The sequence below is a fragment of the Apteryx mantelli genome, chromosome Z, assembly GCF_036417845.1.
Source record: "Apteryx mantelli isolate bAptMan1 chromosome Z, bAptMan1.hap1, whole genome shotgun sequence".
NCBI classification, from domain to species: Eukaryota; Metazoa; Chordata; class Aves; order Apterygiformes; family Apterygidae; genus Apteryx; species Apteryx mantelli.
The window spans coordinates 8,663,337-8,683,896 of NC_090020.1; the positions used below are offsets into that span (position 1 = coordinate 8,663,337).

General features: G+C 43.5%; 2 protein-coding genes across 4 annotated transcripts in view; one reads left to right on the forward strand and one right to left on the reverse strand.

Annotated features, from left to right (window-relative positions):
• Positions 1-191: 191 nt before the first annotated feature.
• TSTD2 (thiosulfate sulfurtransferase like domain containing 2) lies at positions 192-11,853 on the reverse strand. Its single transcript, XM_067315971.1, has 9 exons — positions 11,701-11,853; positions 11,322-11,617; positions 10,314-10,422; positions 8,539-8,664; positions 6,430-6,535; positions 3,647-3,765; positions 2,837-2,995; positions 1,766-1,904; positions 192-452 (listed from the first exon to the last, which is right to left on the reverse strand). The coding sequence occupies exons 1-9, from the start codon at positions 11,851-11,853 to the stop codon at positions 193-195; spliced, it is 1,467 nt and encodes a 488-aa protein (XP_067172072.1). The 3' UTR covers position 192.
• A 374-nt stretch (positions 11,854-12,227) lies between these two features.
• The window catches only part of NCBP1 (nuclear cap binding protein subunit 1), a 31,613-nt gene continuing 23,280 nt past the window's right edge, over positions 12,228-20,560 (forward strand). For 2 of the 3 annotated variants that reach the window (XM_067316723.1, XM_067316725.1), the window contains exons 1-7: positions 12,228-12,336; positions 12,528-12,613; positions 13,380-13,480; positions 15,010-15,166; positions 16,994-17,101; positions 18,399-18,520; positions 18,920-18,989. In XM_067316723.1, coding sequence (XP_067172824.1) covers positions 12,303-12,336; positions 12,528-12,613; positions 13,380-13,480; positions 15,010-15,166; positions 16,994-17,101; positions 18,399-18,520; positions 18,920-18,989 — 678 coding nt within the window. In that variant the 5' untranslated portion in view covers positions 12,228-12,302. Of the gene's footprint in view, positions 12,337-12,527; positions 12,614-13,379; positions 13,481-15,009; positions 15,167-15,265; positions 15,357-16,993; positions 17,102-18,398; positions 18,521-18,919; positions 18,990-20,560 lie in introns of those variants that run through there. The other variant, XM_067316724.1, reaches the window with a different exon arrangement.

The window sequence follows — 20,560 nt, forward strand, 5'->3', positions numbered from 1 at the left end:
TGGTAATTTACACTTAAGTAATGGACAGTTTTCAGGGCATACTCAACATAAATGCAGGGTAGGAGCAAGACTTTCCAAGCCAACAAATTATTGTGATATCCAAACCTAACTGCAATAACAGAGAGGGATCTGGTTTTAGAAGTCCTTCCTATTAACACAAGTGTCAGATGTAAAACTAGCTAAAGAAACAGCCTAATCTTTTTCTGTATCCAGGGTGCTTTGTGAGATATGTTCAATAGGTACCCTCGGCCGTCTCCTTGTACATTCACATTCCTCCTTAAGTGCCTGTCCTGAAGCCCTCGAAATCACCTTGAGCTCTTTCTCTTGACAAACAGGACAGCAAGCTGTAAGTCCTTTCTTGCGACAACTTGGACATGTCAGGACAAGCTGCCGGCAGTGCTGGCTGGAACAAAGTTTATATTGGTCCCACAGCGTCCCGCAGTATCTGCATGCTGGAGAGAGGAGAAGCAAAGTTAAGATCCACATTGCCCCATCTTGTCCCCCTTTGCTACAGTCTCTCATTCAAGTGGCCAACCATCATCTTCTGGGTATTTTATTCCTGCTCTAGCCTGGTATTCTAGAACCTGGCTCATTTTTAGATGAACTTTGGTTTTGACATCAAAAGCTTAGGACAAGCTGCCTCTCAGGACAGGCTCTACTAAGAAAATAGCGCACACTACTGTTTCCTCTCGTTCAGATCAGACAGATTTACAAATTCTTGTTGCCAAGAGAGCAAAAAAGATAGGCTGGTGGTAACCAGCACCCAGGACTGCCTGCTGGGGAAGGAGAAACCATGAAACCTGCTTCCATCTGAAAGCAATGGCTTATTGTGTATGGGGAGGTCATTTGTAGTCCTGGTACAGTCCTTCCACAGCACCAGGCAGGATTTAATCTTTAACAGAAAGCTTTTATCATAATTCAGCTGCAGCATCAAGAAGGTGCTTGTCCCAACACTTCCCCTTTGATACTTCTGTAGGGATGGCTGCGAAACATCAGAGTATGTTCTGTTTCTATGCCAAGCCAGGTACCTTCAAGATGGATATGGTAAATGCAGAAGAGGAATGGGAGGTTATGCTCAAGAAGTTGCCTACTCATAGAAAAAAAAAAAAACAGCATTGATTTCTTAAAAACAGGCCAGAGCCAAGTTCCTTCTATCTGTACCTGGCAACTGAAAAGACAATGACAAATATTTCAGTTGAAATAGCTGAAGAGCTAACCCAGCCAGAAGACAGGGCAATATTCTTAATTTCAGCTAAAGGTCATTAGAATCCTACAAGCTACAGAAGCTTTCAAAACACAAAACAGCTAAGTGCTGTAGAGTTTAGTGCCACCACTTTCTCAAAGCCTGGCAGTCTGTTCTAATGTTCTGTGAGACTACTAGAGGAGAGACCAGCTGACAGCAGAATTGTTTAATGCTTTGGTCACTTCGCCAACCACGGCCTGATCGGCACTATGGGCAACAACTGGCTAACAAAAGGAGAAGTGCTTGATGTCTTCCTAGGGGCTTATGGCTCGTAACAGTAGCCATTCTGCAGAGGATGCATCTTTCTATTGTCTTAGCTTTAGGGAATTCTGTTTAGTGACCCCTTTGCTCTTATTTCTGTTTTAGATGTTAAAGCCATCATGAAAAGTGACAGCACTAAAACACCAAAGTGAGTAAGACGAAGAACTACACAGGCCAGTTTGGCTCCCCCTGGCCAAGGCAGCTCTCTGGCAACCACTGCAATAGAGTCCCAGCCTTCTGCGCTTACATACTTAGTCCTACCTGAGATGATATCTTCATTGGAACAAATGGCGTAACGATCATCAAATACAAACAGCTTCCCCCTGTAGAATCCATCTGGAAACTCTTCCAGGTACTTGTGAATCCCACCTTTGAGCTGGTAAACCTCTCTGCACACTGCCTGTTCAAAGCATATTAGCAAAAAAGCTCAAGGAAACAGTGGCAGCAGGCCTGTGCCAGAGTGCCCAAAGCAAATGCTGAAAACACCACAGGTCAAGGAGAAGCAGCAGCTTCTCGGTGACCAAACAGCACCATGTGTGCCCTCAACTCCAGCCAGCACCATGGGAGATTAATGGGCTGCTCTCACAATGCTGGCTTGCTGGCATGAGCCCAAATGCACAGTAATAGTACAGTTCAAAAAAAGGCAGGTAACCTCCTTGGCTGTTGGAGGTTTGTTGCATGACAGAGAAAATGCTTTTGAACCTCTGTGAACCACTGCTTATTCTGGTTTTGACAGGAACAGAATTTCTCAATGGTGCAACTGAAAAAGGATGAAGGTTTAAATTTCTGGAGAACATATATCTGTGCTGTTCCCTTACTCTGTGACGGAAGGACTCAGGGAAAGAGTGGGATGGAAAGTGGAATTAGGACAATGCAGTGTGCTGGATTTAATTCCACACCACTGGGAAAGTGCTGACTGGCTGATCTTCACCACTCTGAAATGCTCAAGCTGTGCAGTAACGATCACAGAGCATAACCTAGACAGAGCTTGTAGGCAAGGGTGTGAAAGCACTATAAAATGCTCTCAAGCCTTCCTAAAATGCCACAACAATGAGCAGAGCAAACTTACAAGTATCTCTACTCAGCAAATGGATTATGTAGCTTTTCACTCAGCAATCATTGCTGTAACTGTAGTTCATGCATATTATTCTCAGCTGTGTTAGACTACCTGTGTCCTTGGCAGGTAGCATGAGGCAAACCTGTATCAGAGACATTCATCTCCCCAGACTGAGCAGTTTACGCTACACAAGAATTTGCCAGCAAAAGAAGAGACAGCTGCCCTCAAAGCAGTCTCAACTCCCCGACACTTGTGCCCTCACAGTGTCATCTCACCTTGCTCCGTAGGTAAGCAGAGCCTCTTTCACAGCGGATCCCTCCTGTGCAGTACATCAGGACACGCTTGTTTTTAAAAAGCTCCAGGTTTTCATCTACATAGCTGGGAAAATAGCTGAATTTCCTGATATCTGGAGCCAGACAGCCCTGGAAATGTCCCTGGAATAACAACAGATGGCCACGCAACTGAATGCAGGCTGACTTACTTGCCAAGGCCTGTGTCTCAAACTAGAGGAAGTAACAAACCTTTGGGCCAGAACATCCAGCTCACTGCAGCTGCTTTAGGCAGTTCCTCAACAGCATTTATGCATCAAAATACCTGTTAAAATCCATAAGAGGATTCCTGGGCACAGCATTTCTCCTCATCCAAACATACGGAGGGAGCTGAACAGAACAGAACTCTCACAGGGGAGGATGAGCCACAACAATATAGAGGGGGTGGCAGAGAGAAGATAGGAGAGCAGGATGCCCCCTTTTTTGACATATGGGAGAAGGCAAAAATACTGGACTATATCTTTACAAATCATGTTACTTTTACCTCAGACTACATACTATCCACTGCTAATGTTGCATGGACCACTTGCTCTCCTTCCTGCCTCAAGCTGTATAAGCAGTCAGCCAGGCAAGCTCTACTCCGGGTCATTGGGCAGGATCCTGTGCTGCTTCAATCCAGTCTGCATTACTGAACTAAACTCTGTACATATTCCAGTCAATATGACCTCTCCTTCCCAGTAAGGTCACACACCCACAATGTGAAGTGCTTCCCTCAGCACCTGTAACACACTTCTTTAAGAAACAAACAGCACTTACTATTTTACTTTCATAGAAGTTCCTACAGTCCAGTAAGATAGTATCACTTTGTCCTTGATTGGCCTGAGACAAATATTGTTCCACTTCTCTATGAAATTCCTGAGGGGATAGATGGATTCCTTTAAAAAAAGAGAAAGAAGTTTTGAGAAACAGAGTTACAATGCAACACTGCAGAAGATCTCACTGATTCAGATCCTCCTTAGATTTCCAACTGTGACAGCTCACACAGTTTTCATGTCATCCCAACCTCAACCAGCCAAGTCTATCCATGTTTAGCTTCTTGCTGGTGAATGAAAGGAAATGCAACACTGTTCTAGGTGACAGAAAGAAAAGCAGACTGTCTGTATGATCTTCACTATGTCCTCCTGGCAACTCTTACACTTCTTAATAACAAAATAAAACAAAAAGAAAACAAAACAGCGAGAAATACTTCCCTCCTTTTTGCTTTTTTTTTCATCACATTCCCTTTGTGGAGGTACAGAAAGCTACACAGACACTTTTTTTTTTTCAATGAAATTTGTCTCAGCTGATCAAAATGGAAAATTTCCGTAAGCATGTACTACTTTCAGTGCAACTTTAATTTACATAAAGTTTCTCAGCTTGCAAGTGGCATTTCTGATTTTTGAGGAAAAGAAGTGAGGTCTGACAGTCCCTGAAATACCCAACAGCAGGGGACTAAAGAATTTGATGATACAGGAAGAATGTTTGACATTACGATTTCACTCAAGCCGCAGGCTCTTGCCTGAATATCTTAGTCAAATGCTCCACCTGCCATAGAACTACCTGTTCTGGAGCAGAATTTCTGCCATCCTTTGTCAGACTTGCTTCAATTTAAAGAAATAATGAATTATTTCTTCAGAGAGAGAGAGAGAGAAAACCCTTAACCTCATTCTTCTGATACTGTGGTGAGAATTGTGAGCTGCAGGATCAGTCTTACATGAGCAATAAATACTAATTGATCTTGGAAATAAAACAGGTGACAAATATTTCACAGCAGCATTGAAGTAATCTAGACATTGTTCTCTCCAGGAGAAATCCCTGCCAGAAAGATATTAAGGAGCTAAATTGCCAGCAGCCAGTGTTCAGAGTACCTGACCCACTGCAGAGGGAGGGCATTCCTTGACAAAGGTACATATCCACTTCCATTATGGAAGGACAGAAGTCCCCTCTCTTCCTCTATATTTCATTCCACGGTAATTTAGGTGTCTCACTTAAGAGTCAAACTCTGGACCGCCAGTTTCTCTAGAGAGCAGAGTACACCGTAATGCCACAGCAGTTTGGACAATACAGCTACGAGACCCTGCCATGTGCTCTGTTCATACTGATCTCTCTGTGCCTGGAAAGTAACCAAGACATTAACTGAGGCTGCATGCAGACAAATGATGCACTGCACATTGCAGTGGAATTGGCCTAAGTATTTTGCCAATTCTAATTTCTGTCACTTGTCCCAGCATGGGTGAATCTCTGTCAGAAAGTCTCAGTACAAGAGTAGGGCCACAGAACAATTCATGCTGGTGGGGACCTTGCGAGGTCCCTAGCCAAATCTCTTGCTCAAAGCAGGATCAACTATGACCAGATTGCTCAGGACTTAGGACTCTGAACCTGCTGAAAAACAAATAATGTTCCCCACCAAAACCCCCTACCTTATTAAAAAAAAATAACTCCATAAAGGGTCAAAATAATGGGAACCACCTTCATAAACTGCTGAAAAAAATAAGGAAAAAGAAAAAAAAATAAAGGTGGGGGAGGAAAGAACCCCTACTCCCAACTACTAAATAATGGAAAAGAACTACTCCCCTGCCAAACTACTGAAAAATATGTGAAAAAAATGTAAATACTGCTGGAAAAACTTAACACCAACAAAGCTCTTGCTGTGAAAAAAGCCCAAAATGAACAACTGCTTTGCTGTTATTTGTTGTGCTCCTGCTTACCAGCTATGTAAGTGTACTCACAGCAGATGAATACCTAGTTACTCCCTATCAGGCATAATCCATCCTAAGGCGTTACAGGTAGCAGATGCAACTTGTGTCAGGTGGGCGGCCAGAAGCTGATTCAGAACCTGGTTCTGCTTCAGTGTAAGAGACAGGGGCAGGGCTGTTAATTTCAGCAGAAGCAAAGCTAAGCCAGTAGTGCCTAATTTAGGAACATGCATCTTCTCAACTGTAAGTGTCAGTGGGATGCTAGCATTTTCTCAAAACAGAGCACAGCTCCTGGCTTCCAGGGCTCCAGAATCCACTGGATACACCAGAAGACTCCAAGGGAAGAATTTCCTGTTCAGCTTGGTTCTTAATGCAGGCTAACCACAATGACAGAGCATTGGAGCTCTGTATACAGTATCACTTCTGAGCTGTCTCAAGCATCTACAGCATATTTAGAACAAATATAAATATATCCTTGCATTGAAATGTCTTTCCTAATCATTATACGTAATTTCACCTTGCCTTTAGCAGGTGTCCTATGACATATTCCCTGACTGAAGCACGACACTGCTACCCCAAAACAAGGTAGTTACCTTGTTGATATCGCTTGAACTATTACAGTTTGGCACAAAACAGATGGTTAATTCTGAACTTTTTGAAGCAGCTAAACACTTAGCAAACCAAAACCTGGGCCAGCAAATTTTCTGCACCAGTAACTCTGACTACCAAAAGCAGATTAATTTCCATTATCTACTTCTCCTGTGTCTTGGCAACTGTGCAGAAGGAAATGTTTTTGCTGAAGGTACTTTATTTTTCACTTACCTCTCACTTGGGTGAGAGGCTTTATTTTTCAGACCAACTTACCAGTTTCTTTATAAGAAACTTTTTTTGGATCAATGCCCATAGGTACAATTTCTTCAAATACTCCAACTCGAAGGTCCGGGAAACAGTGAGCTCCTCCTGCACTGCTCTAGGAAATTAAACACAGAACAATCCACTGAAATGTTCCAGCCATCAAGATCATGATTATCCACTCAAATACAGGCCAGTGCACTTCTAATTTCTAAATCTTCAATAGAATATGACAGGATCTCAGTGTCTGAGGCAAAGAAACGTGTCTCCTGCCAAGATCAATACTCTTAAATCCAAAGGTCAGGGAGTGGCCCCTTACCATGACCCAAGAGACAGGTGTCTTTGGCCCAGTGACTGTTCAGTAGGTGAGATGGGCCCTATTTGGCAACAGGTCCAGTCCCAGCAGAGCCACCAAGGAGTGAGCAGACCTAGAGACTTCTTAGTCAGAAACAATGTCATTAGCACCTATCGTGAGAAAGTCAGGCTACTGAGCATGCTGACCCCAACAGATTTTTCTTTATCATATATTCACTTAAATAAATAATCCCTTCCAGTAACTGATCCTTCTGACACATTTGGGCTCTGCAGTTCTCTTCATCCCTTCTGACACAACGCACAGCTAGGTCTCTTGTCATTATACGTGTGAAGAGAATTGCAGTGCTTCATGGGCTTGAAACAGAAACAGGGGAGATCAGCCAGGCTTAAAATTTTAAAGCTGTGGATTCTGACCCCCCCCGAAGCTCATGCATAGGATTTCCCCTTTGGGGGCCCTGGCAATCCCTTTTTAGCAAGCACCACAACTGCAGAGGATAGGAAGTGAGAATTTCTGTAGGGCCAAGCCTCAGACATGACTTAGGCACTACTAAATATATAAACAAATATGAGAGTGAGATGCTGTGCAGCACTGGTCCAGCTCTCACTAAAGTTGATTTGCAGTAACTACAGTGGCCATTGAATATTTTCATAGTTCAAGGCTCATTTTTCACTCCTCTGCCCCCTGTCCTTTGGGAACAGGAACCTGAAACCTCACTTACTTGTGTATACAGTACACAGAGGAACTGTGAGACAGAAAATAACAACATGTACTAATGCATGAGCTTTGGTGCCCAGAGAGATCATGCAGGGTTGGAGATTTTGCCAAGGCTGAGATAAAAGTCCATCCCTGTTTCATCTTCACATCTACACATCACCATAACTGACAGGTTGGATTACCTTCAGACAAGCACAGCAGATAGCTAAAGAGCTAAGACTGAATCAGCACTGCAGTTCTATGGAGGGATTTTAGCTTCATGAGTTTCACTAACTCTCTTTAATTTGGTTATTGATGGAAAATGAAATAATATTCCCTATAAATAAAAGTGTCTGAAAGACAACAATACTAAATAAAAGCAGCATTTTTTTCCTCAGAGAATGAAGTACCCATAGTGCTGGAGAAACAAAAGCCCTCCAGAATACCATACAGTGCTAGCTACACCTGCCATCACCATCTGAAGACAGCAATCAGCACATACACTCAGAGACAGGCGGAAGTTAGCACCTGACTCTCCTGCTAGTCAGGCACTAACTAGAGTAAAGAGAAACTCTGTCTTTCTGACTCTGACTGTATATTTTCTTTAGAAAACATCTGATTTGTGGAACTGACAGTGCATCTTTAAGGACACCAAAGCCTGCACGAACCTAAACCAGTAAGCTTCTAGGTCAGGATCTCAAAATAGGGTGAAGAGGAGTAAATGCAAATATTTTGCAGAGATGAGCATAAATTGTGATGCTTAGGTTTCAGCAGTCGAGTTGGAGTAAAAATCTGATAACAAATAGTGGAGTTGGAGTATGCTTCCGCCTTCACCTGTGTGCAGCATGCATGGCTTTGCAGCCATACTCATAGCTGCCAAAGCTTGTAGCTGCTGCTGCTAACTGCCACTGCTGCCTTCACTGGCAGAGATACCTAAACAAAGTAAATTTAGAAATCCCCACCTTAGATCTGTGGTGGGAAAGCAGAAGTGCTAGAGCCTTATGCAATTCTTTCAAGCAGCAGAGAGGCACTATCAAGAAGCAACAAAATTATTTCTCAAATATTAAGCATCCTGTATTAACAATGCCTATGCAGAAATTGTTTACTCATACCTTGAAATCATCTCGACACAAAATGTCTTTGAACAGCGGCTGGGAGAGCATAACTTCAATGTAGAGATTAGTAGCTACTTTGCTTCCACCAACTGTTCCATTAATTCCCTCTGAAGCAACTCGTACCTGGAAGCCAGGAGGAGAAGCTGGGGTTAAGGCATGATAACAGCAGAAAGAGATCACAGTGACATTAGCAAAATATGACCAGCTAACAAAAGGTAGACACAGAAACATGTTCACAAAAGAGACAACTGAAGAAGGAAGGAATAGAAGACAGTTATAGTGAAGTTGGGCAGAAAAAACATAATAAAAGAAAAGCTGGAATAAATATTCAGTAATCACTTTTGGGCCATTTCATAAGAAAAACAGCAAGAAAGTCAGAAAAAATGTGCAATAAGCAGAGAAATGATGACTGGTTAACAGGCAAATCTTGCAGTCAGTGTTAAAATTCCCACAGGAGGTCTGCCCAAGGAAGAACAATGGCATTGTGCCCAGTGACTCAGGTAGCTAGAACGAAAATGTGAATATGTGGAATACTGCACATAATATCAAATCCCAGTATGAGTCATTTTATCTACAGCACTGACAGAAATGAAGAAAAAAAATCTGAAATGTTGGAAAAAATGACTGAATTAAAGAGAACTAAGAAAAAAAATATCTGGTTGAAAAGACAAATGCTGTACCTATCTTGGAAAAAAAAAAGCAAAAAACCCCCAGGTAAGATATCTGAGAAAAAAAAAAAAAGCTAATGCATTAGGACATTTTACCCTCAGACCTGTGCAGTAGACTAAGGAAGGTACCTTCCTTTCTTTCCTTCTGAATAAAGAAGGCTGGCTTTGCACATGCAGAACATTGAATCTGTTTTATTTTAAACAGCACCAGCTCTGGGAAAATGTCACAGACAAGATGCATATTTATTAGCTGAGTCAGAATATCATGAGAAATTTCTGTCCCAACTCCTGAAATACAGAAAAGTAAAAAATACAAAAAAAAGAAGCAAAAAGAATGATATGAACTTTGGGAAAGAGACAGTGCTTTGATGGCACAGTTCATCCTGTACCAGAGGATTCAGACACAGCCCATACAGTAATTTCTATGGAGCTAAGCCACAAGTGGTTGACAAGAATGCTCAGAATAATCAGAATGCCCAAGAATGCCCAAAAAGTCAGAACAGGAAGTAAAGGCCAGAAAATAAGAAACACAAACAACATAGTAGGCATTAGAGAAAAGAGTATGGGAACTGAAAACCTGAGAGGAGGAAATAGGGCAAATGTTCAGAATTGGAGACGCTCCTGCCAAGGTAAAGATGTCCATCAGTATCAGTAGTGCAGCTGGGTGACTCCAGTGTAACTACATGGTTAAATTTAGGTTACAGAAGCCAGTCTCCCACCATTGGAGGCTCCTTCGCAAGACAAGTCAAAGATAGAGTAGTTTCCTGCTCTGACTCACTCTCTTGAAAAATCTTTCTCCCCACAGATAGCTCAGGAAAATCAGCTTCATAAGGCTGCAGTTCATCCTCATCCACAGCCCCATGGCACCAGCTAGATGAGCCAGCTGATCTCCTTGGGCCTAGTCTCCAGGAAATGAAAAGAACAAAGCAGCTCTGCAGGAATGAGCGGCACCATCCTATGGTTTGATCCAAGTTGTCAGTTGTTCCATTCTTCTCATCTCTGACAGCACAGGTTACAGCTTGGCTGTCCACATGATACACCATCCCGCACTAAGCAAAGATGATGCTCTTCTGTAAAGAATACAGCTACTGCTTAAAGCCTTACCTTGCCAGTCAGATGCAGATGTTGGCACAGAGCCTTTTGCCAAGCACAGAGTTTCTCTGGATCCTTCACCTCACAATAACAATAATACAGAAGTACTTCTCCCTCCTTGCTGCCCATAGCAGAGCAAAGGAAATAGGAAAAAGATGTTAGAGCTGACAGCGCAAAAATATCATATTATTACCATCAACACTTCAAAAAGCAGTCAATTTCTCTGGCAATTGCATGCATATATATATATATTTATATATACACACACATATACACACACATATACACACACTTTTTTTTTATATTTATAAATATAGTTATATATATGGGTTAGCACTTTTGGGTTTGATCCATTTCCAAGATACAGAAATACCAACTAAAGACAGCTCCCACATTCCTGATTCTTGGGACTAGTTACAAAATGAATTCATCTCTGTGGCACAGACATCTCTGCCAGTGGCTTACAGCATGTTGCACTCAGATTTCTTTCAACATGCAGGATACAAGAACTCTTTTCTGGGCTCCCTAGTGTCTCATTAGTTGCATAAATTGACAAACTTGTACACTGAGAATTTAAGTTTAAACAAAAAAAAGCTAAAATTGTCAATGATACGGTGCGTGGCTGCATTCTAAGCAGCACAAGCTGGCCTCTTTCTCAGTCAGGAACATTCTCCTGAGCACACTCATTCATACCTAACAAGTCTTTAGGCTGCTTGAAAGAGCAGGGAAGGGGATCTGTGCAGACTGTACTGTGCTATGTTACTCTTTCCCGCTACTGCCTTTCCTTGCTGAGGGCCTGCTTATGGACAGGAGCTGCCAAGGAACACCAGCACAGGGGTGGGAAAACACAGCTCTGAGAGTGCGATCCTCTGATGCACCATCAAAAAAAACCCCGGGGCGTACCTCCTCCTGTATCAGCACAGCAGTGATTTCCTTGTGCTCCGCACGGGCGCGAGCAGCGGGGAAGGGACCCGCGACACGCCGAGCGACTGCCGCGGCTCACCCGCCACTGCGGCTTACCTCGTCAGGGCCTCCTGGCTCACGTGGCTCGTGTCCGGGAGCCCCCGCGCCACCTCGGGGCGCCCCTGCGGCCCGCCGCCGCCGCCGCCGCGCTCGGCCTCGGCCTCCGGCTCCGGCTCGGCCTCGGCCGCCGGCCTCTGCAGCGCCAGCGCCACCTCGCCCGCGTGCTGCGTGGCGACGTGCCGGTGGACGGCGGCGCTCTCGGCGAAGGCCTGCCCGCAGCACTGCCAGCGCGCCGCCTCGCCGCCGCCGCCGCCGCCCGGCACCTCCTTGGCTCTCACGAAGAGGGAAAACGCCTGAAACACAGCGCCGCCGTCACCGCGCCGCCCCGGCCCCGGCCCCGGCCCCCCGCGCCGGCCCCGCCGCCCCGGCCACGCACCTTCCTCCGGGCGAGGGCGCGCTGCTTCCTGGCGGCGCCCGCCGGCTGGAGCTGGGGCTCGGCCGCGGCGCTGCCCGGCGGCGGCGGCGGCGGCGGCGGCGGCGGCGGCGGCGGCGGCGGCGGCGGCGGCGGCGGCGCCTCCCCCGGCACCATCTTGGCGGCGGCCAATGGCCGTTGGCGGGGGGGGTGGGAGAGGGGGAGGGGAGCGCCGTCGCCCGGGAGACGCCGCGCGCCAGCGACCGGCAGCAGCTCCCGGCGCGGGGCGGGGCGGGGCCTCAGCGGGGCGGGGCCTCTGCGCCGCGCTGTGCTGCACAGTGCCTCGCGCCGGTCCCTTGCCTGCCTTCCCGCCCCGGAAGTCCTCCAGGGCCGCCCTCGTGCCATAGAGCGCGGCGCAGAGCGGCGCCCGGCTCCCCCGCCCGCTCTGGCTTTTAGAGGCGCCGCGGCGCCTCCTGCTCCGGAAGGAGAGGCGAGGCGGGCCGGAAGCGGGCGGTAGAAGGGCCGCGCTCCTCGTCGGCGCGGCGCGGCTCTACCCTCCCTTTTCCCCCCCACCGCGCCGCAGCGGCGCGCGCTCCTTCCAACCGCCGCCAACCGCCGGCGCCGCCATGTCGCGGCGGCGGCACAGCGACGAGAGCGACGGTGAGCGCGCGGCGGGGTGCCGCCTCCGCGCGGCCTCTTCGCTCCGCCGAGGCGGCGGAACCCGGGGGCGGCTGCCCACCCGCCGCGGGCCGGGATGGGGGTGGGGGGATGCGTGGGGAGGGCAGGCGGCGCGGAGGTGGGGGGGCTCCCCGCCGGCGGCGGGTAACGGAGCGCTCGGTGTGTCGGAGCAGGGCAGCCCCACAAGAGGCGGAGGACGTCCGAGCCGTCGGAGATCGAGGAGAGGCTCGAGTCGCTGATATGCCGGGTGGGAGAGAAGGTATGCGGGGCGCTCCCGTGCGGCTCTGGGGCGCTGGGTCCCTGCGGGGAGCGCGTGGAGGATAAAATGTCTCCCTTCCCCTCTTCCCCCACCTGCGTGCTGTTGTACATCAGTGGTCCAGCAGCAGTCAAAACAACCCCCCCCCCTTTTTTTTTAAGATCAGCTGGAAGGTTGTCAGATCCCACAAAATCGGGTGCCGAAAAGGGAAAGTTCTTAAATGCGCATGTTCTCTCAAGCAGTGATAAAGTATCAGTAATGAAGACTTATTGCTTTATATTTGTGAATGTTGTTGCTGCTTCCAGTTTTCCAAGGTATGGGAGGAATTAAAGAGATCTGGCTGTTGCCCAGGTCTCAAGTCCTGACTTGGTTGAGGCTAATAAAAAAGTGTGGAAAAGGCTAAGGATGCAAATGTGCGCCATGCACATACATTATCTACGACAAAACCGAACTGTGAAGGTGTTATACTTCATATCATTAACATATTGCTTAATTTTGTTACTAAGAGGTCTCTGAGGCAATGTTAACTCTTGCTTCACAGGAGGCATTACAATTCTTTTCTGGGGAGGAAAAGCCATTCTTAGTGATCTTTGCTCCTTCTTTCTAGTGCATGGGAGCAATTCTGTAGTGCTAATGGAGTCAAAATCACTTCTCTCGGCAAGAAGATAATGTGAAATAATGCTTTTACCCGATTTCTGTCTTCTACCTTTAAGTTAGGGATGGGTTGATATTGCCTGACTGATCAGGAAACTTTCTATTTTTTTCTTAGAGTACCTCATCCTTGGAGAGCAACTTGGAGGGCCTAGCTGGTGTTTTGGAAGCTGATCTACCAAACTACAAAAGCAAGATACTAAGAATTCTATGTACTGTGTATGTATCAGAAGGTCTGGGAATGTGGGAGGTGTTATCTCTGCTCAGTGGAAAAGTTGAAGTTTTTAAGGTGGCTTAAGTTCTAAGAACAGCTTTTAGTTCTCAAATGCTGCTACAGCTTAGGGTTTATCTTGCTCCAAACAAAAGAAATAAGGAAACAAATTTATTAAGTAGTAGGTATAATTCAAGGAAATTCCTCCTCCTTAGTACTCTCACTTAAAATGTGCGCAAGGCATGAAGCAGACAGAAGCAACCTTAGAGTTGCTCTTCGATTGCAATGAGGAATACAGTGATGATCAGATTCAGAACTACTAGCTGCTAATACTAATTCAGTTTTGTCTGTGCTGTTTTTATATTGTTCATTCCTCTTCTCTGGCACTGAGGTGCTCCTGTCTTCGTAAGCCCCTCCTCTAGCAGGAGGAAGATGGAAAGGCTGGATGTAGGCTCTCCCATGGTTAACTGCACTTCTTCCTCTCCCTAAGGAGGTGCGGAAGCAGAGGTGCCTGTGTCAGGCTCTCTAGTGCTGTGCCCAAGGAAGGGGTTGTGCCATGTCTACAGTAGTATATGGAGGAAGGGGGTGATGGAGAAGGAGAATGTTCCAGCACTAGCTGTTCCAGCACTAGCTCTTGCTACAGCTTTACAGAAACTTTGCATCCCTCTTTTAGCAGTTTGTTAATGTAGGACAAATGGTAAATTCATTTCCTGCAGTAGTAAGATGCTTCTGAAAGTATAGGGTTAATTTACATGCATATGAAAAATAGTTGAGGAAAATGAATTGTTTACAGTAGTTCCCAGCCTTTCTATTCCTTTGCTACACTGTCTATAAAATCAGTTACTTAGACTTGAGAAACTTGGAATCAAATTTAACACTGTAAAATTTTTACTACTGTCATGTAATCTTGCTGTTGCTATATAACAAAGTGACTTCTAAAATGACAAGACAGCTTGCTAAATGTAGCATAAATTCTAACATTTTTATGTATACACATACACATATATAAAATAACAAATTTTAAAATATGAATCTGGTATTTTCAAAGGTTTCTATTAAATTATACACTTTGGCAGTCCTTTGGCAGTCCTTAAAATGTTGTAATTAGAAATCACTGCTATCTGTCATTCTAGACTGAGGTTTTATTCTAGCTTTTGTTTTCAATAATAGCTGTTGTCCAAGTTGCATAAGTTTTGTTGATTCAGTGACTAAATCTGCAAGGGTCTTAAAGCATGTCTGCCACACTGTTTAGACCACAATTTATACCTGAATACCCACCAACTAGAAATAACTAAAAAGCAAATACCTTAAATGTAGTTGCAAGTATCACCTGCCTTTTTAGACGATTGTAGTTCTAAAGATGATTGTCTTTGAAATATTGTCAACTGGATAGAAATCAAAGATCAAGCTAGCAGTTTTTATTTCAACATGTTGTGAGTTTAACTTCAACTAAGCAAATTCTAAGGTACTATGTAATTGTGAGTTGTCACATGATGAATAAACATCTAATGCAATGTTTCTTTCTTTTCTATGTCAGTGCACGTCTGTTACCAGAAAAGCTTACTGTTTACACAACACTAGTTGGGTTGCTGAATGCTAGGAACTACAACTTCGGTGGAGAATTTGTAGAAGCCATGATTCGTCAGCTTAAAGAATGTCTGAAAGTTAATATGTATAATGAAGCTGTGTATTTAGTAAGTGGTACTTGTTACATTTTTTTTCCTCCCCTTCCTCCTTGTCATTACCCCTCACCCCACCCTTTAACCTGATTTACTCTTCCTTTTAACACCTAGAAGAGCTGGAACCTTTCTGTCCTATAGTCTTTTCTGGCATCAACATGCAGTGCTCCACAGATGTGCCAGGAGAATTTGTGTTATGCAAGAGGTATTTCCTCCCTAAGGGGAGAAAAATCACATTACAGTTGCAAAAGTGACTTCCAACTGCATATTTTCTGAGTGACAAATTAACTCACAGTAAATAAGAGATGCTTCCCTGCCCCCATTTGTTCTACAGTCAGATATGAAGGACAGGTGAAAGGCATTCATTTTTAATTGTGTTCAGAGGTGTATGTTGTGGTTTCCATGGGGGAGTGGAATAGAAAATGAATGGTCTGGCTCTTAAGAGCTGTATTTGGCTGTTATCAGGCCTGTGTTTTCATGCTGCTAATGGGGGATGAAGATCAAGCAGGTAGCTTTCAGTGCAGTCTCCTTTTGAAAGCATTTGTTTATCTCTTCTTGCTTTAGAGTTATTAGAACTTCCAGCCTGTCTGGTTTAGAAGTTCACTGCCAACATCCCTCCTTCTTGTGAAGCCTGAAAATTAAGGTTCCAGTATTTTAGCATATTTTGCCAAGAGACTGCTGTTCCACCATGGAATTTTCCTGCTAATAAATCCTCATTAGAACTCTGAATGTACTGTCCCTTGGCTTCAGTTTCCCTGGTCATGCTCGTTTACAGATGACTAAGAGTAGCAGTGAAAAGCTTTCCTAAGCTCTGGCAAGGACTCTTCAAAGACTCTTCAGTGCAGTGGATATTGGGAAAGTAAGAGTGCTGGACTTTTCTTCATCACAGTTGCTATTCAAGTGGTGAACATCTGCTTAGTCCAAATTGCTTTCCCTCAGACGCCATCCCAAAGATTTGTCTTCACAAAGAAATACCTGTGTTGGCTTTTTACATTGTTTAGGTCTGAGAGCAGGATAGCAAGCAGTCAAAAGCAGGGGGGAAAAGGGGTGGGGGTGAGGGGAGCAAGGCCTTCCCAGACACCACCATATCTGGTAGCACTGCTTTGCCCTAAAGGTTTTCTACTTAAATTGCCATTTCTGTTTTACTAGTGTTGTCAGATCAAGAATGTGTTCTGCCATGGAGAGTTTTCTCCTCAGGCAGTTAAGGCCATTTGATTCCCAGCATGTTTGTCATCTTTCTAGAAGCTAAAAATCCCAGCATTTTTTTTTTCCACAGGCTGTCTTTGTGAAACTATTTGTAGTTAGGAGTGAATAACTGTAGAAATTCATTGTGTACGAAAGGCCTGTATAAATGGCATGCTGATTCAGCCCCACTGTGTCCTGATGCACTTCTGGACTCATGAAGCAATGGATTAACCCATCTTCAGTCTTCTGATATATATATTTTTCTTCCTGCTTTTGTAATTTTAGTGATCTGGTACCATCCAGAGTAGAGAGATGCCTAGATCTTTTCTTCTTTAGTAGGAGCCAGTCTGCATGTCTTTAAATGCATACTGGTGTTTCCCACACTTTTTTTTTAATTAGAAATCTTCTCCTTTCAATGTTACTGGAGTGAAACAGACTAGAGATATAAAGAACAATGTCTTCGATAGTGCTTATGGTACTTGTTTTTCAGGGTTGACAGATGGGTATGTACAGTATACAGTATTTCTGCCTTCACATTACTGGGTACTATATTTTTACTGATTGTTTTAGTAGTTGGAGTAATGCTTATTTGTTCTTGTGCAGTCAGTTACAAAGATATTTAAAACAATAAAACAAGTTTTTTTTTTTCTTTGTTAGGTTCGTTTTCTATCTGATCTTGTGAATTGTCATGTAATAGCTGCACCTTCAATGGTAGCTATGTTTGAGAACTTTGTGAGTGTGACACAGGAGGAAGACGTACCCCAAGTAAGCAAAAGATCTGTAACCTCATCTATTGCTGTTTTCAGTCATTTATATTGTATCGTTGCTTCTTTATTTATGCTTAGAATAGGGAAGATTTAGAGGTAATAATCAAAAGGAACTGTCATGTGCAAGTTCCTTAGAATGAGTAGGAGGAACCTGTGGCAGTTAGAAAATACATGCACACAGTAAGAAGGTATGGTCTTCTATAGTGGGGTGGATGAAGTGAATTAATTCTACTTATTTTTGGAAGTGTGTAATGCCTGTTTTTTGTTTTTTTTATGCTAACTTTGTACTGTTTTGATACATAGTTAACCTGCAGAAGGACTCCAGAAGTTATAATCTTTTATGTCTGCTTACCATATTTCAAATTAAATATAGTATGTTTTAAGCAGGACTATTTTTCATGGTTTGTCAATCCAGCTAGCGTACCGTAGGCTATGAGAATTGAGTTTAGCTCTGTGTTTAAGGTTCTTTAGAATGATTGAAGTCATGTTAAGGCCATTGTAATGTGTGTGAACTTTCACTGCCTGTCATAGGCCTATCTAGGAAGAGTCAACCAGTAGATCATTCTGCTGATAGATAAGATCAGAAGAAAATGTGATTTCAACTGCAAAACTGTTTACAAAGAATTCTTCCTGCAGCTTGGCAGCAGTAGCTTTGAAAGACTTGAACATTTGAGTAAGAGACTTGAAATAGTCTCCCTTTAAACTGCAGTTTCTCAGGAGAATGTCAAATTCAGTGTGACTCAAAACTTTTACGTAAAACTGTGCTGTGTAAATGTCAAATAGAAGTGTGAACATAAGTAAAATTCCTTATTCTTATCATGAATGTCTTTCCTGTTGTGAGGAATAGTCTGATAGCACTAGACTTTACTGGCTGTATAGCAAAAGGCAGATTGAAATGGCCAATGCTTAACTTTTTTCCTAATCTCCATTATTAACAAGGAGTGAAACAAATCAATCAAGCCAAGAGCTGTAACAGACCCTTAACTAGTTTCACCCATACAGTGTTTTATTCAATGGCTTATGAATGCATCTCCAAATATACTGTGCTCTAAATATGTCTTTAGAAATGTACTTGCATGTTTTCAAAACAGTCTGATATGTGCCTTTAGGAACTTTCCCTGACAGGTGGCCTTAATTGCAAGTATTAATTGCTCCTTTAACTGGAGCTGTTTTTTAGATTCCCCAAAAATACTGGTTTTGCTAATGTTTAGTTCAAACAAATTAAAGTGAGATGCTTGTTCGAAATATTTTGGAGCTTACTTGTATACTTAGATTTCATTATTTCTTTCCTATAGGTACGATGTGACTGGTATATGTTTGCATTTCTGTCATCTTTGCCTTGGGTTGGAAAAGAATTATATGAGAAAAAGGATGCTGAAATGGATCGCCTCTTGTCTCAGACAGAAAGCTATCTGAAGTAAGTTGTAACCCATAAAAAAAACTTACTGGTATCTAAACAAGCATGGATTAATTGCTTTGATTACTGTTCATTTACAAATACTATAAATTCTTAAATATGAGGAGTTTGGGGGCAGGGGGGATCCTGGAATATAGAACACATGGAGAGGTGTTTGAAATTTCAAAAAGTTTAATTATCTCTTTAGTGTTAGTGTAGGTTGAAAGTCTTATTTTAGTCCTGCTGGAGGACCTGCAACTATAGCCATGCTGTGAATAGTGATTGATTGGTTGTCGAAGTATTCTGCAGTGTGTCTGCTTTCTGTCTAGGTAATTCAAATTAACACTGCTGTCAGGATATGGTAATTGCATGTCCAAGGTCGGTCTTTTGAATGTTGGGTTTTCTTTCCTGTGTAAATAGACGCCGCCAGAAGATTCATGTACCAATGTTACAAGTTTGGACTGCTGATAAACCTCATCCACAAGAAGAAGTGAGTGGACTTTGCACTCTTTCAAAAAGTTTGAAAAACATTTTTTGGCTAAAGTGGTCTTTTTCAGAACTGTAAAATTAAAAGGTGCCTCTAAAAAAATGTTAATACTCTTGCATTGTCTCCTGTTTGTCATTATTCCCAATGGATTCTAGGTAAGGAGTTCTCTTCTAAGTCTTGGGCCTAAATTAGAGGTTGTATTGGGTGAGTAGGAGAGTGTTTTGTTTTTTGCTGACAGCTCCCCCTGAGGCAATGTTACTAAATGAGGAATGGTTGCAAAATGGAGTATTCTTTTGGGAAGTGCAGCAGTAGGGCTTCATGCTAAAAGGGCCTTTGAGAAGCAGGATGTAATTCCTTATCCCTTAATGTTTTCCCTCTGCAAGAAAGAAACCATGAGCATTTTTTTGTAGTGGCTTGGCTTTCTTGGCTCTAGAAAATGCTGAAACAAATACAAACAAAATTATGGAGCAGTTACCATGCAATGGCATTTCATGACTAAACCAAAAATATTGGAGGGGAGAGGTGATACAAAAGGCAAATTCTACCCCAAAACAGCCATATCTGATATTTTTTCCATCTCCTTCCTCAACTTATTCTGAAGGCAAATTTAGTTGGAAAATATGATGAGATTTAAATTGATCTGGGAAGCTTTGGAACATGATCCTTTTAGTTTGCAGTTCTGATTAAATCAGATACCTGTCTGTGCATTCCTAGTCTTAGCAAGAGTCCTGTTTATCATAATTTGGAGAAATAGGCTGTCCAGTTATGGTTGATTTATCAACATGAGTGTTTTGCCTGCCCAATATCTAAATTTCCTTGTTTAGCTCACTAAAGGAGAGGTTAGCAGAGTGCATTTGAGATAACGTGGTACCCAGAGTACCACATGAGCATGACTGCTCTCTTCAGGTGAACTTGTTAATTAGTTTTGTCCACATCCTGCAATGTCTAATAACTTCAGTAAATGCAAACCACTTGCATGTGAAGACATTTCTTGTACCAATTATAACTTTAAACTTGCATTCAGTAAGGCCACAGACTCTGGGGGTCTGTGGGGTGGGAGGGGGTCTGTGGGGCCCCTCCCCACCCCCCAGAGTTCTCGGACTACTTTTAGCAAGAGCATAGAAAGCAACTAAACAAAGCAAGCCTGTTGCCAGTTATACAGGTGTCTATGCCATCTCTGGGAGAATGCTGGAACTAACAATTGTGTTGAAAACCATGGCAAAGGTATTTAATATTCAGTATTACTGTATTTGTCTCAAACATGCAGTAGTTGATAGTTTTGACTGCTTTGGGAATAGCATGTCAAGCCTATGGAATGTCTCTTTGGCTATAATATTGATATTATGTATCTTTTAATACCACCAGTAAGCGTTGACTGAGGTAATGTTCATGGCTGCAGTCATTCTGTGGTCTTGCTGACTGATTCAAAGGATGACAGTCTGCTTGGATTCCTGGGCTGCATTTTGGTGTTTAAACCTTGACTGCAGTTAAACTTTACTAACACAATGATATGTGGGTTTAGGAGCAACTCTGATGCTTAGAGTTCTTAAATTATTTCTTGGTTTACTGAATCA

What these genes read in the sequence shown, in the direction of transcription:
- TSTD2 (XM_067315971.1), bottom strand. Translation starts at nt 11,853, where the DNA reads ATGGTGCCGGGGGAGGCGCCGCCGCCGCCGCCGCCGCCGCCGCCGCCG. An exon ending in ATCTGCATCTGACTGGCAAG is followed by an intron (nt 8,665 to 10,313) that starts GTAAGGCTTTAA and finishes CCTGGCTTCCAG; the next exon opens with GTACGAGTTGCTTCAGAGGG. An exon ending in TGTGTCGAGATGATTTCAAG is followed by an intron (nt 6,536 to 8,538) that starts GTATGAGTAAAC and finishes TTAATTTCCTAG; the next exon opens with AGCAGTGCAGGAGGAGCTCA.